This window comes from Populus alba, chromosome 1 (assembly GCF_005239225.2).
Source record: "Populus alba chromosome 1, ASM523922v2, whole genome shotgun sequence".
Lineage (NCBI taxonomy): Eukaryota > Viridiplantae > Streptophyta > Magnoliopsida > Malpighiales > Salicaceae > Populus > Populus alba.
Window position 1 is genome coordinate 8,042,470 of NC_133284.1, and position 16,609 is coordinate 8,059,078.

General features: G+C 38.6%; 2 protein-coding genes across 3 annotated transcripts; one reads left to right on the top strand and one right to left on the bottom strand.

Moving 5' to 3' along the window:
- The first annotated feature begins 8,998 nt into the window (after positions 1–8,998).
- Positions 8,999–10,579, top strand: LOC118033940 (protein yippee-like At4g27745). Of its 2 annotated transcripts, none has more exons than XM_035039081.2 (4): positions 8,999–9,165; positions 9,531–9,598; positions 9,700–9,846; positions 10,129–10,579. In XM_035039081.2, exons 3-4 carry the CDS (start codon positions 9,754–9,756, stop codon positions 10,354–10,356), a joined length of 321 nt encoding a protein of 106 aa, XP_034894972.1. In that variant the 5' UTR covers positions 8,999–9,165; positions 9,531–9,598; positions 9,700–9,753; the 3' UTR covers positions 10,357–10,579. The 2 variants fall into 2 exon arrangements, with proteins under 2 accessions (XP_034894972.1, XP_073267167.1); XM_073411066.1 differs by having other exon boundaries at positions 8,999–9,161.
- A 2,076-nt stretch (positions 10,580–12,655) lies between these two features.
- Positions 12,656–15,868, bottom strand: LOC118033939 (serine/threonine-protein kinase WNK8-like). The gene is given in 8 exon segments (XM_035039080.2): positions 12,656–13,577; positions 13,664–14,060; positions 14,148–14,305; positions 14,390–14,570; positions 14,572–14,611; positions 14,712–14,939; positions 15,062–15,099; positions 15,414–15,868. Coding segments are annotated over 8 exon segments (1,794 nt in total). The 5' UTR covers positions 15,489–15,868; the 3' UTR covers positions 12,656–12,900.
- Between the last annotated feature and the right edge of the window lie 741 nt (positions 15,869–16,609).

Genomic DNA, 16,609 nt, shown 5'->3' on the forward strand with positions numbered 1-16,609 from the left:
GTCGCAGTAACCCGTAGATTAATTCTCTGGTTACTGTACACACAGTAACCCGGTTACTGTGTGCACAGTAACCAGCCCATGCAAAAAAAAAAAAAAAAAAAAAAACAGAAAAGGGCTAAACGGTGCCGTTTTGAACGGCACTGTTCCCCTTTCTTCCCCGCCTAACATACAGCAGAAAAGAAGGAAAAAAGATGTATATTTAATGGCGTTGGTCCCTCCAGCCCACCGACCGCCGGTCCCTCTAGCCCACCGACTGAAGACATTGGCCGACCGCCTACCGCACCGCCGAAACTGAGGGAGGCACGCCTGGACAGCAACGCCCGACCAGCCGCCGCATGACCCCACGATGAAAAAAAAAAAAAAACACATGCTCACGGGCTATAAATAGGGGGGAAGAGAAGAGGAAGGGGGAAAGGGGAGAGAGGGAACAGAAGAGGTAACAGAAGGGAGAATAGAGTGAGAAGAGAGGAGAGAAGGCAGAGAAGAAGAAGGGAAGAGGCAGAGAAAGAAACGGGAAAAAACAGAGGAGAGAGAGAGAGAAGGAAAACCGCCGGCCACCGCGAACCGCCAGCGCCGCCGCCACCACCCCTGCTGCATCAGCTGCTGCCAGCATCAACACAGCTCCAGGTAACGTCCTACCTTTCCCGTCATTTTTTTACTTCAGTTCATGCAGAACGTTTACGTTCTGCAGAATTAATTAGCTAATTAATTCACATTACTGTGTGCACAGTAACCCCCGGTTACTGTGCATTGCTAATTAATTCTGTGGTCACTGTGTGTACAGTATCCCCGGTTACTATGTGCACAGTGACCAGCCCACTCTTTGGGCCAGGTTCGGCCCAAACCCATATATTTGGCCTGATCCGGCCCATTTCAAAGAAAAAAAATCAAAAATATTTGTTTCAGTATTTTATAATTTTTTAGTGTAATTTTTATGTCATTTCGATTAATATTTGGTGGTATTTTTTTTATGTTGTTAAAAATACAAAAATCTGATTTTTAAATACCCGGTTTTCGTCAAAAACTTCCACAAAAATACAAACAAATTAAAAAAAAGGAGAAAAAAATGTTTTTTTGCATACGGCCAAGTGTCTCAAAGCTAAAAATTCATATTGTATTTTTCATACACCAAAAAAATATTTTAGCATGCATTTTGGCTTTAATAACCAGTTTATTAAAGTCAAGAGAATATTGGCCAATATTTCAAAAACAACAAAAATTTTATTTTGTTTGTCTCTTAGTATCCGGGGTATGACTTTACACGTAATGCATATTCCGGATATTTAATTCTTTTTTTTGGACAATAAAACCTGGGGTATGACATTACACGTAATGCGTATTCCAGATATTTAATTCTTTTTTTGTTTGGACAATAGAACCCGGGGTATGACATTACATGTAATGCATATTTTGGACAATAGGAAACCACAACATGACTTAGATTTTATTAGACAAAACAATGCAGCCTACCTTAGGTAGGGCGTAGTTGGGGTGCTAATACCTTCCCTTTACGCAACCAGTCTCCGTACCTGATCTCTAAAGACCAGTAAGGGTTCCTAGTAACCAGAATACTAGGTGGCGACTCCCAGTCCATATTTTCACATGTAGAGACAAGAATTCCTTGTCTCTCCTTATTTGCCAGGAATAAATATTCTGATTTTTTTCCTTGAGGTTGGACGATCGCCGCGCCGCCGCACACGTGCGACAGAATGGCGACTCCACTGGGGACTTTGTGGACTAAGCTTTGTTTTTGTCTGATGATTGTGTTTTATTGTTGTGGTTTGCTTGTTTATTTTTAAATATGCATTTTCTATATATTTGTTCATATTTAGTTGCGCGTTTTAATTTCTGTACATATTTATCTCATGCATCACATAGTTACTTTTTTTAAAGCACACACAAGCTTCAGGTTAGGAGGGGGACTAGCAGCTTACCTTACGACTTTTAGTCAAGGTTTAAGTTTGTGTAAACCCCAACTCTTCGTTGAGTGCTTAGACTGGTAATGGTTGGTACACGTACCATCTCATTGCCTACAAGCCCCCATATTGCCTCCACGAGGGCGATCACTGGGACAACGAGAGTCCCTTTTTTAGAGACCAAATAGTAAACCTACCTTTTGCCTCACTTAAAAAGATTAGAACCAGCCTTTAGGATGTATGCTCCGTATACATTGTTTTGCATCCGAGCAAGCCCTTCTTGAAGCATCTTGAACTCCAGACTTTTGGGTGACACAATGACCGTCGCTCAGAAAATTTTCATTGTAGAGTTTGTGCAAGAATCAAGATTCTTGTTTCATCATACAAGAGTTGCGACTATATGTCACCCCTCGAAGGGCGAGTTTGTCATATAGATTACATGTTCATACATTTAACATGCATACATGTCAGATTGAAATATAGGTCCCCAAAAAATGTACAACACCCGACTTCGAGCAAGAAACATGGAAGATGAAGAGCGTGCTCAACGTGATGCCTATTTGCACGAAGAGTTGGAGTCTTTGAACAAAAGCTTGACTCACCTCTAGCTTACTCGAGCATATATGGAGAAATGCCTCTGGTGAAGGTCCTTCCAATTGACCTATCATTTTTGTTCAAGCCCCAACAAAGACTCAACCTGAAGAAATTGAGGGCCCACATGATCAAGAGCCTCAACACAATTTAAAGGGGAATTGCATCACCGTTGCAGAATGGAGCCTGTTCTTTCTCTGCCAAAATAACTACCTCAGTTTGATCATGCCTCCAAAAACTTGATTTTTGTTTCAACCTATTCTAGTTTTTGTTGGTCATTTGGCTAAAAAATTTCCACAAGACTTTCCTTGTCCACTAAGCCTTTCTTGTTAATAAAATCATGTGTTTTGTTGTGTTCATCACATGCCTTCATTTTTGTTGTTTCATGCAAATAACACATTGAGCATAACCTTTAAGCATGAAACCATCGCGCCTAAAATCTTGTGGTGCATTTCCCTTTTCTTCCAAAACTATGTATGATCGCATGTGAGGATTTTTGGGAATTCAAAGTTTAGTACAAAAACAGAAATCATGTTGATGTTTGTCCGAAATAAACAAGTTCTGGAAATTCAGGTGATTCCTTAGAGAGGTAACCATACACCTAGAAAAACCAAAAAAAAAAAAAAAAAACATGAAGTGATTCCAAAAGCTGGGTTTTATTTGCATGAATAATGAGAAATCACATTGCATACTCGCATGAAAGCAAGGCTTACCGATCCTAAATGCATGCATTTGAGATGAAGAAAGGCCATCTTTGATAATCCTTTCACAAGGCTGAAATATATCATTTGTAGTCCCCTTTTGAGCCTAATACATTTTCTTGAAAAAATAACCCTGGCTAGGATCACACCCCTATACTGGGGGGCAAGTGCAAAAAAATCCATAATGATTGAAAGTGCCCAAATAACTCTTGGGGGCATGAAAAAGTCTTCAAACAATGAAAGTGCCCAAACAATACTGGGGGGCATAAAAGAAAATTCTCAATCATCAAAGGTGCCCATACAAAGCTAGGGGGCATGAAGAAAAATCCAAAGGATCCAAAAATTTTGAGCAAAAATTACAAGGCCAATGCCATGATGCTCAAAATCAAATGAAGAAAACAAAAACAAAGAGAAAGAGCCCAAGCCCAACACTGGGGAGGCACCGTGGACCATTTTACAAATCAATTCTAAGGTCCAAAAATGTATGAACAAAAGAGTTTGGGTGATTAGGTGACAAATCAAAAATGTCCAAAAATCAACCTTAGTCTTAAAGTCCCTTAAACACCTTTTGAGCCTGCAACATATCCTTTCTTTGTAACTAATAACTAAAGCCTACATTACGTGCCTGATAAAGCCCTTTCTGATCAAAGACAAGCAATCTGGATCGATATGCAGTGCTTTCTCGTGCGAGTCAAATCATTATTCATGCAAATAAAATAAATGCTTTGAATCAATTCGGTTCTCAATAACCCTCAAATTGACATTTAAACCTTTTGTGACCAACCAGATGTCACTTCATCTTTAAACCAAAAGCAAAAAAAGCTTTCATCACTTCAGGAAACCTGTCCATAGGAATCACTTGAATTTTTTAGAACAAGTTTATTTTGAACCAATGTCAAAATTATTTTTGTGATTGGAATAACTTGGAAGTTCCAAAAATTTTGCATGAAAACATTTTATTGTACAAAAAACCCAAGCTTACTTTCACATATCCTCACCCCAAACTAAACCCAAGTTGAACACTTGGGGGGCATGATCAAGCTGGGGGGCAATCAAAAACACATGGTAGGGCTGGCTCCATGATTCCTGTTCTAAGGAAAATGTCGGGCAAAATTGGTAACTCTTGAGATCACAATGATGTATGATGACATCAAACCCTTCCCAGAGTTCAAGATCACAATGTGTAACCCGAGTAAGCAAACGTGGAAAAGCCATCGAGGTTTACTACCAACAGTACAACTTTTGAGAGAGAAAAAGACACCATGAAGAAATGGGGGCCTATATTTCTCAGGTAAGTATACATGCATATCAATCATAATGCATTTGCTTTTCAACATTGACAATCATTGTTTCAACATCCCTTAGGTAGTGCGTTTTCTAACCCTACCTCCGTTTGAGTGCGCCTTTGAGCCCTCACCTCCATTTTGAGTGCGCCTTTGAGCCCTCATCCCTTCGGTAGTGCGTTTTCTAACCCTACCTCCTTTTGAGTGCGCCTTCGAGCCCTCACCTCCATTTTGAGTGCGCCTTTGAGCCCTCATCCCTTAGGTAGTGCGTTTTCTAACCCTACCTCCGTTTGAGTGCGCCTTTGAGCCCTCACCTCCTTTTGAGTGCGCCTTCGAGCCCTCACCTCCATTTTGAGTGCGCCTTTGAGCCCTCATCCCTTGGGTAGTGCGTTTTCTAACCCTACCTCCGTTTGAGTGCGCCTTTGAGCCCTCACCTACTTTTGAGTGCGCATTTGAGCCCTCACCTCTATTTTGAGTGCGCCCTTTGAGCCCTCATCCCTTCGGTAGTGCGTTTTCTAACCCTACCTCCTTTTGAGTGCGCCTTCGAGCCCTCACCTCCATTTTGAGTGCGCCTTTGAGCCCTCATCCCTTAGGTAGTGCGTTTTCTAACCCTACCTCCTTTTGAGTGCGCCTTCGAGCCCTCACCTCCATTTTGAGTGCGCCTTTGAGCCCTCATCCCTTAGGTAGTGCGTTTTCTAACCTACCTCCGTTTGAGTGCGCCTTTGAGCCCTCACCTCCTTTTGAGTGCGCCTTTGAGCCCTCACCTCTATTTTAAGTGCGCCTTTGAGCCCTCATCCCTTGGGTAGTGCGTTTTCTAACCCTACCTCCGTTTGAGTGCACCTTTGAGCCCTCACCTACTTTTGAGTGCGCCTTTGAGCCCTCACCTCCATTTTGAGTGCGCCTTTGAGCCCTCATCCCTTCGGTAGTGCGTTTTCTAACCCTACCTCCTTTTGAGTGCGCCTTCGAGCCCTCACCTCCATTTTGAGTGCGCCTTTGAGCCCTCATCCCTTAGGTAGTGCGTTTTCTAACCCTACCTCCGTTTGAGTGCGCCTTTGAGCCCTCACCTCCTTTTGAGCGCGCCTTTGAGCCCTCACCTCCATTTTGAGTGCGCCTTTGAGCCCTCATCCCTTCGGTAGTGCGTTTTCTAACCCTACCTCCTTTTGAGTGCGCCTTTGAGCCCTTACCTCCATTATTGAGTGCGCCTTTGAGCTCTCATCCCTTAGGTAGTGCGTTTTCTAACCCTACCTCCTTTTAAGTGTGCCTTTGAGCCCTCAACTCATTCTAAGTGTGCCTTTGAGCCACCACCAGTCAGGTAGAGCGTTTTGTAACCCTACCTCCTTTTGAGTGCGCCTTTGAGCCCTCACCAACATTTTTCTGGGTAGGTCACCCATTACAATGCGACCAATTCTCCATGTTTTATATCTGGGTAGGTCACCCATTACAATGAGACCACACTTCACATTCTTTCCTTTTTTTCGGGTTAAAGGGGATTGGCGAAAGGAATCTCAGTTTAGCCCAAGCATACACAGGACTTTGGGTCGATTGAAATTTTAGGTCAATCAAATTTTGAGACGACCAGTTTCGGAAAGACCAATGTTTTTTTTCTTTACAACACTTACTATGCACAAATCTTTGCTCCGTAAGCATTGTAAAGAGGGGGGCAACTGTTGTAACCCATTTTTGGGTCCCCATAAAAAAATAATAAATACAAAAAAAAAAAAAAAAAAAAAAAAAAAAGTGCGCAGTACTGGTCGCAGTAACCCGTAGATTAATTCTTTCTGGTTACTGTACACACAGTAACCCGGTTACTGTGTGCACAGTAACCAGCCCATGCAAAAAAAAAAAAAAAAAAAAAAAACAGAAAAGGGCTAAACGGTGCCGTTTTGAACGGCACTGTTCCCCTTTCTTCCCCGCCTAACATACAGCAGAAAAGAAGGAAAAAAGATGTATATTTAATGGCGTTGGTCCCTCCAGCCCACCGACCGCCGGTCCCTCTAGCCCACCGACTGAAGACATTGGCCGACCGCCTACCGCACCGCCGAAACTGAGGGAGGCACGCCTGGACAGCAACGCCCGACCAGCCGCCGCATGACCCCACGATGAAAAAAAAAAAAAAAACACATGCTCACGGGCTATAAATAGGGGGAAGAGAAGAGGAAGGGGGAAAGGGGAGAGAGGGAACAGAAGAGGTAACAGAAGGGAGAATAGAGTGAGAAGAGAGGAGAGAAGGCAGAGAAGAAGAAGGGAAGAGGCAGAGAAGAAAACGGGAAAAAACAGAGGAGAGAGAGAGAAGGAAAACCGCCGGCCACCGCGAACCGCCAGCGCCGCCGCCACCACCCCTGCTGCATCAGCTGCTGCCAGCATCAACACAGCTCCAGGTAACGTCCTACCTTTCCCGTCATTTTTTTTACTTCAGTTCATGCAGAACGTTTACGTTCTGCAGAATTAATTAGCTAGTTACTGTGCTGTGCACAGTAACTAGCTAATTAATTCACATTACTGTGTGCACAGTAACCCCCGGTTACTGTGCATTGCTAATTAATTCTGTGGTCACTGTGTGTACAGTATCCCCGGTTACTATGTGCACAGTGACCAGCCCACTCTTTGGGCCAGGTTCGGCCCAACCCATATATTTGGGCCTGATCCGGCCCATTTCAAAGAAAAAAAATCAAAAATATTTGTTTCAGTATTTTTATAATTTTTTTTAGTGTAATTTTTATGTCATTTCGATTAATATTTGGTGGTATTTTTTTTATGTTGTTAAAAATACAAAAATCTGATTTTTAAATACCCGGTTTTCGTCAAAAACTTCCCACAAAAATACAAACAAATTAAAAAAAAAGGAGAAAAAAATGTTTTTTTTGCATACGGCCAAGTGTCTCAAAGCTAAAAATTCATATTGTATTTTTTCATACACCAAAAAAATATTTAGCATGCATTTTGGCTTTAATAACCAGTTTATTAAAGTCAAGAGAATATTGGCCAATATTTCAAAAACAACAAAAATTTTATTTTGTTTGTCTCTTAGTATCCGGGGTATGACTTTACACGTAATGCATATTCCGGATATTTAATTCTTTTTTTTTTGGACAATAAAACCTGGGGTATGACATTACACGTAATGCGTATTCCAGATATTTAATTTCTTTTTTTGTTTGGACAATAGAACCCGGGGTATGACATTACATGTAATGCATATTTTGGACAATAGGAAACCACAACATGACTTAGATTTTATTAGACAAAACAATGCAGCCTACCTTAGGTAGGGCGTAGTTGGGGTGCTAATACCTTCCCTTTACGCAACCAGTCTCCGTACCTGATCTCTAAAGACCAGTAAGGGTTCCTAGTAACCAGAATACTAGGTGGCGACTCCCAGTCCATATTTTCACATGTAGAGACAAGAATTCCTTGTCTCTCCTTATTTGCCAGGAATAAATATTCTGATTTTTTTCCTTGAGGTTGGACGATCGCCGCGCCGCCGCACACGTGCGACAGCTGGAATGAAATAATTGTTTAGGTTGAATATAGAGTTTATTGAATTAATAATAAATTAATCATGAATATCATTAATTATGATTGATTTGATAAAGTTAAATATGAAAATAAGTTAAATTAATTCAATTAAATTAATGTCACAAATCAAAACAATGACAATTAATGAATGTTGTAGTTTAGAAATGTAACATTAATTAAATATTATTGTTCTGAATTGCAATATTAATTAAATAACTCAAACATTAAAAGATATTCTATTTCATTAAAAAAAATAAAAAATCATTGCTGTGTTAGATCACCATTTCTTTTGATTTTGTATGCTAATTATCAATTTATCCTTTACAATTTATGGACAAACATAACATGTCTTACACAGGGCAAACTCAAAAATCCAACTATCTATTCATCTTATAAGTAAAATCGAAATAAACGAAAGGGAAGAAACCTGGGCATTGCTCCATGTGTTCTTCCTTCACATTCATCATGAAATTGCAATTGCAATTGCTAGCCCAAAAACAAAAGGTAAGAAAGAAAAACGTTCCATGCATGCATATATACCACCGCAAACGGGGAGGTTATTGGAGGCTGCAATATTGTAGTGAAATGCATGTATTTACGAATGCTATATTTTAACACAATCGATCATGGTTTTTATAGAGTCTCAAATCACAGTGGAGTGTGTTTTTTATATTATTATTTTAGATTTGATTCACAATAAATAAAAATATGAGAAAAGAAGAAACTTCTTATGACTAAAATGATTTTGAACTGTAAATTCATTATTATGATAAAAAACGATTTACTTAAAGCTAAGAAACCAAATCTAATTCATTATAGGACTAATCGGCCATCTCAAGCGCAAACCTCTTGTTGCACACATGCACGATAAAGGAGGACAAAATGGACCCAAGAATCCACCGTCCACTGTCAACGTAGGGGAAGGTTTACACGGCCTCTCAATTTGCAACAGTATCAATTCATTATTCTTGAACGAGCATTCATACATGGGTAGCTTTGTAATTTTGAGCTAGAACCACTTAAACATCTAGAAATGCAAGTTTGTCATCTTCCTAATCAGAAACTCACCAGACTCTGACATTCTTAACAGAACCCTAAAACTCCCACTCTCCCCTCCCCTGTCATATCAAGCTTACACTTCTATATCACACTGGGCAGGTTTTTTTTTTTTATTTATTTACATTACCAAATACATGTCATCATTATTTAAGTGAATCTTTAATATTAAATGATGATCAATATGGATTATTGAAGTTCTCTTGTTTTCTTTGGAGATGAAGTGAGCCTTTAGCATGAGGAGCTAGCTAGTCTAGTTATATTTCATGGGCTATTCAAGGAAATTAGTTTGAATTACTGGGTTTTATTTCTTTCTTGGCCTTGATCATCTGTCATTTGCAATTGGGTTGTTCTTGTTTTTCGCTTTCTTGATGCTCGGTGCCATCTTTAGCTGTTAATTGGTTCCGTCTTCAACTAAAGATTTGATCTTTGCAACTTTTTTTTTCTCTGTTTTGCGTTTGCTGCAGATTTTTTGTCAAAGAAAAGATAGCAAATGATGCGTTGTTGTATCACATATAGCTTGTTGGTGTAGAAAGTGAGCTTCTTCTCTTCACTTTGATCTTTTTACGTGTTCTTGATTTGATTTTGTTACAATGGATTAATACTGTTTGTGGGTTTTTATGGATTCCCATAAAGGATCTTGATTTTTGTGGAACTGGTCAGCTCGTGGGTGTTGTTCTGTATTTGTCAATGGCAGAGGTGGTTGGGCCAAGGTTGTACAGTTGCTGTAATTGCAGAAATCATGTTGCCCTTCATGATGATGTCATTTCTAAGGCTTTCCAGGTCAGGGAAAGATTAATGCTGATTCTGCTTTAGTTATGAGTTTGATCAAGAATTCTGTAGAGAGCTCTCTTGTAAGAGCAAGAATGTAAGAATCGGTAAAGAGTTAAAAAAATTCATCAATTCATGGAAGCACTGCTTTATTTCGATGCATAAAAGCATTTACACAATCCCAAACACACTTAAAACATCCGGTTGATATTGTTCTGCCATTATTGTATAATTTGACCTTCATCAACTCTTTTGTTGTTCCTGCATCTGATAGATTCTTACACTCTATTGCAGGGAAGACATGGTCGAGCCTTTCTGTTCTCTCATGCGATGAATGTTACGGTGGGGCCAAAGGAGGATAGGCATCTAATGACTGGCCTCCACACAGTTGCTGATGTCTCTTGCTCCGACTGCCGTGAAGTGCTTGGTTGGAAATATGAACGAGCTTATGAGGAAACACAAAAATATAAGGAAGGGAAGTTCATACTTGAGAAGTCAAAAATAGTCAAAGAAAACTGGTAGCAATTGTGCAGCTCCCCCCCCCCCCCCCCCCCCCATCTTTCCCAATGTTGTTGTAAATGGATGAAATTGTGGTTGCTATTCCATGTGCATCTTGTGCAGGAAAATCTCATGAATTGCAAATATTGACTTGATGTTCCTCAACACTCATTCTTGTGCTCCATGTATGGATATTCTACTTGAGATCATTGCCTTGGTAATAAATTGTTAATAGTTCTCTCTATCATGATTAATGTTTGTTATGTGAATGTAGTTGAAGTTTTAGCACCTTGGGAGTTTCTAAGGCGCATCAAACATGACTAAGAATGCCGATGTTCTGATGCCAAAACAAATTTACTCTGTCCCTAGCTTAATGTTTTCCTTTTAATAAAAAATGGGGATTATTAGTTAAGTTTGTAATGATCTTCTCAATTGTCTTATCGGCCTCTCAAAAGGCATAATCAAACATGAGGAGCCCTCATGCTGACTTGAAAATAACATGTTATCCGGTGATCATGTAGGAGTTGTCTCTACCATTGGCATGTGTGTTGTCGCTCTATGAGCGGGACAGACTTTAAATTAACTGGTAACCAGATTTCATATTTAACGAGGGCGATTGTCACATTTCTAGACAGTTGGCTATGCTTCTGGATGCTTACACAACTGGCAAAATGCCTGTCTGCAAGAAAAACTTCATTTTAGTACAAGATTGAATGCCCAAGAAAACTTTTGAGTTATGAAGCAGGGGAGTGCAAAAAGGCGTGGTCACATGCATGCGTTCTGGGCAGCTGCAACTTCCACTTGCAAAGGCATTTCAAAAGATATAAGTTAACAAGTTGTGAATAATTGAGGAAGAAACAAAAAGAGCACTGACTGGTATGATTGTTCTTCTGCTTCTGACAGAATATTCCGCTGTATCATCCATGCTCAACAGGTTATCAAATGCGAGAAGATAGCACTTCGTTTTTAGGAGTCTGATTGCCCTCTTAAACAGAGGCATTTTCCCTGCATTTAGACTCACGGAAAAGCAATTGTTACGCCTTTACGAAGCTAATTGGCTTAAACACTGCAATCATACAACTGGAAGCCGTCATATTTCGGTATTGCTTCTCAACTTAGATTTTGCTTGCCCATATTGGTTTAGATTCCTGTTTTTTATACATACTATCATCTTAGATTAAAAAAAAAGAAAAAAGAAAAAAGAAAAGAAAGAGTTATAACAGTCAGTCCCAATATGAACGATCTCTAATATCGTTATGAAGAATTTAGTGTTAGAGATTATTTGATATTATGGTAGTTTCTATTTTTTGTTCAATCATAAAGATAAAATTGTTTAATTAGCTAAATAATTTCTAAGTTTTGCATTGGGCTTCAAATATAATTATGTTTCAAATTTTAAAATTTTAGAAGCTAAAATAAAATATTTTTCATTTATGAAAACATGATTTTTATTTATTTTGCACGTTAGTTTTAATAAAAATACATATTTTTTTAAACCTATTTTCTTTTAAAACCACAATTTAAAAATATTTTTTTCCTAAACTCTTAAAATCACAAATGCAGAAACTAGGGCAACATCAAAAACAAACTTAATTCTCAAAAACTAGTCCACTTAATTTTGTCCTGACAGTATCAATCAAGGATAAATATTTTTTTACATATACATTAATAATAGATAAATAATCTTTACACAAATATTAATAATAATAAAACAAAGATAAGTCATGAAAAGTAGGATTCAGACAAAAAAAAAAAAACTTCACAAGGGAATACTTGTAGGTTTCAAACCATAAGACAAGGTCCTGTTTGAGCCCACGGGTACCAGCCATGCGCTTGACACTGGGCAAGGGGAGCCAAGCGGAGGGCCTGGGTTTAGTAAAAAATCTCATGGAATCATTCATTAATAATATATTAAACATTAAATTTAAAATGCCAATAGGATTCTCTCTTTAGTTGACGTTGAATCCTGGTCAGTTAGAAAAAAAAGAAAGAAAGAACGGAGCAAAAAAATCTTCATCTACTCTGCTAGAACTGATTAAAATGGGTTCCTAAAGCAATCACTTCCTACCCCAACCGTTTCCACTCTTTTTAATCACTCAACATCAGATATATCCCAAATGGAAAGTTGACGCACTCCACTCCTCAAACCCCTTGATTACTCCTCTCTCACCCTTTTTTACTCACCAGAGAAAAGCCATCATTCTCCCCTCAGATTTGCTACCCAAGTTATGGCAAATATTGCCTAATCAATGGACATGAGAATCCAGATCAGTTACCCTATGAACTTCATGGCCATTAAATCTTAAACATTATTGACAAATAATAAGGCAAAAAAGTGAAAGAGATCATGCCATTGATCAATGAATTAAAAGATGGGCCCCAATTCTCTATATACAAGAAAACAAACAAATGATCGAAGTTAAATTGAATGAGTTCAACAATCAGCCAAAAATGAAAAAATAGGATCTACCAAAAAATGAATCAAAACCCGTCACAATATGAAAAGCAGCCACTAAAGCAAAAATAAAAATAAAAATAAAAGAAAAAATAAAGGTGTGTATGTAATCATCACATAACATACATCTTTGAAATCCACCTTCTCTTGGCATTTTCTATGGCTTCCTCCCTCGTCTTCATGAGTTCTTGGAAACACTGATTATAGTGTGAATCAATTGAATCAAGCTCCAGCTTTAGTTCAGAACCATCTTTGTCGGCAAGGGACAGAGAACAAATGATAGACAAGCTTGCATTTCTTGACATACCAGAGCATGAATCAATATGGAAGACCTCGGAATTTCTTGCAGATTTGTTATGTTGTGGCATACCATCTTCATGCATCCAACACTCCAAATCCAAATCATACATATTCGATTGAAGACTGCAAGTAGAAGATCCCAGAGACTTGTTAGTACTGGCATCAGAGGCAACTGCCATATTATATTCAGCAGATATGTCTGAATTGACTGATTGTAGAGCCTCGTGATCTGTAATGTTAGTCAACGGTGAGAAGTAAGGTGTTTTCACTGTCTCAGAAGTTGCATGGTGTTTCAGTTCAGAAGAGTCATTTAGTACACTTGATAAAGTATTCCAGAAAGCGACAAGCTTCACTATCAAGCTATCAATCAACTCAGCAATGACAGCCACATCTTCAGAAGACAAATCAAGTTGTTCAACCATCTCCTCAGCTATTGAAACTGCAGTATCTGAATTGAGATAAAATGTAAAATGGATATTCCTTGCTCGACCTGTTACAGAAACAACATTATTTAGACCACCGTTAAAAAAAAAAGAAAAAAAAAAAGACATTAATTTGTACAGAATAGTTGCTCACCACATGGATCAGCAATGCGCAAAGTCAATGAAACCGTATTATCATCATTTTTCTCTCCTCTCAATCTGAATTCATTATTCTCAGTGAACCTACGAAGTTCTGGAGTTAAAAACGGTGGAGATTCATTGATGCTTTTCGGACAAGGTCCCAATGAAAGCATCTTGCAATCAATATCCATGTGATGGGATTCTGATTGTGGCAAGTGGACTTGTTTGCAAATAACATTCGGTAACTGTGACAAACTAGAAACAAGTTCCTTTGAATTTTCAGTTGCTAGGAATGGGTCTTTCAAGAGATCTATGGCAGACAATCTCACAGATGCTGGAAGTAAACACTTCTCTATGAATTCCTTAACCTGGAGGTCATTCACCTTACCAAGGGAAGCAGGCTTTATGCCCTGCAATAGAAGTTAGGTGCGATGACAATATGAGCACTTGCAAGTAAATTCAAAGTAAATCACATGGCAAATGGTCTTAAAACTCACCGAGGTGACCTTCTTGTATATCTGTGCAGGATTTTTGCATTCACTGTACGGGTATTCACAAGTAACCATCTCTAACATGCACATGCCAAAAGAATAAATGTCAACAAGCTCATTGTATTCCTCTTCATAAAGCTCCGGAGCCATAAATTCAGGTGTACCTGCAGAATAGAAAATGAATCACAGAGTCCCAATGCATAGTGGTTCGACCGAAGTTGTAATGATTCAGAAATTGAAGCTATTACCTATGACACTTCGTGCAATGGGCTGCTGCATGACAATTGCCAATCCAAGATCTCCGATCTTAACTTCTCCATTGTTTCCATTAACAAGTATATTGTCACATTTCAAATCACGATGAATGATACGAGGACTGCGAGTATGTAAATATTGCAGACCTCGAAGGATCTGCCTCGCCCAGTTTTTTTATGGCTTTCATGTCAGCAGTCTTGTGCTTCTTTCGATACCTAAATCCCATAATAACAACAAATTACACAAACAAGCTTGGAAAACATATGAAACAAAGAACATAAACATGAGAAATAGCAAATGAAACTTGAAACTCACTGCCTCAAGTTCCCAGAAGTGAGTAACTCTGTGATCATGTTAATAGTCTTATTCTTATCGTCCACCCAGGAGTTATAAAACTTGATGATGTTTTCATGTTTCAAAGACTTCAGCAGATGAACCTCTGAATACAATCTCTCCAGCTGCTGTGATGACTGCAAGACATCTTCAATATCCACTTGATTCCATGCCACTTCAATTCCATCAACTTCATCAAATGCCTTGTATCTGCCCATCATAACAAAAATTCCAACGAAAAAAAAATTAACACATGGGTTCTTCTATATAAACTTCAAAACCACCGAGGGAAAAAAAAAAAACTACGAAAGAAATAGATTGAAGAGCCATACACAGTCTTGAATGCTCCTTTCCCCAGAATTTCATCGTACTGGAGCAGTAAAAACGAAAACAAATAAATATATAATACCGCATGCAAATAACTCAGTTTTTCAACAATTCTCAAATCCGTCAGACGCTGATACTTCACAGGGTACAGCTAGATTTACCAGTTTTACATAAAAAATCATTAACTAACGTGCCAAAATGATTGCTTGCATGCCAATTTAGCTGCGATGCAATGCGATGCCAAGACAAGTAATTCAGCTAATTTGGGAATCGAATTAACAAAACCATAAATTAAAGTTGCAAAAAAGCCCTATTTTTTGAAGTTGAAAAACTAAAAAAAATCACAAGAATCCATACCCGAACGTACCGACCGGTCGGATCTTTCTCTGCGAACTCTCCGCAGCTATCTTCACTTAAAGAACCGAAATCCATATCCACAAAAACGACAAAAAAGCCACCGAGAACGACACGCACAAAAAAAACTATCAAAGCAGCTTAATTGGGTTCGAAGAGGAAGAAGTAGAATTGAGGAGAAGAAACAGTTTTTCAGAGAAAGCTTCACAAGCAATCGAATAAGAGTCAAATGGGCAACGGAATCGGAATTCGAACACAAATAACATTTCCGGTTCCTCTACTGATTCCAATTCCTTGCGATTTCGAATCGATTTGCTCATCATACAAGACCTAAACCCACCCATATTGCTATTACACACATATTTTGTGTTTCAATTATCTCCCTCGATTAGAGCTTGAAGAAACCCTAATTTGACTTTAGAGAAGACGAGTCCTAATTAATATAAATTGTGTGAGAATTTATCGAGAGAGGGGCACGTGATTTACACTTCCAATAGATGGGGCGTGGGATTAAGGCGTTTGAATTCACGAGGAATTTTGGGCAAGCCTCCAATTAGTCCCTTAATTATACATAGTATTTGTATGGAATCTTTAACTACTGATTTTATCAATTTAGTCCTTCATCGATCCACCATTCTTCTTCTATTTCAATGATGAAGGATTAAATATTACACCTACTATTCAAGTGTTTTATACCATACTATTTCTCCAAAAGCCTTAGGCTCGAACTTGTACAGGGTGGAGTGGTGGTGGTGATTTGTATTGGACAGTTTGAAAACAAGTGCAAAATCTAATAATTGTTTTCAATTATTCTAACAAAAGGGCCCTATTGAGGAACTTTATATAGAAAGAGGACTGAACTTGAAAAATAAGTGGTAAGGGACTTAGTCAAATAATCTATAGTTTGAGGACTAATTTAAGGCTTGATCTTTTGATCTTTCTATTTAGAAAAGAAGAAGAGAAAAACCAGAGAAGGATGGAGCCTGGAGGTGAGGATAAGAGAGGACAGGCTGGCCTCTTTCCAGTAATTTCTTTGGTGCTAGTTGTCTTTGTTAAGGTAAATAAATTAGAAGAATTTGATTATAACTCAAAATAATAAGCATTTCCTGTATAAAAAAAGAAAAATGATCTCGTCAATAATCGTGTCCCGAGCAAGGTAGTGAGATTTGAACCACGTAAACTAAAACGTCATATCCAAT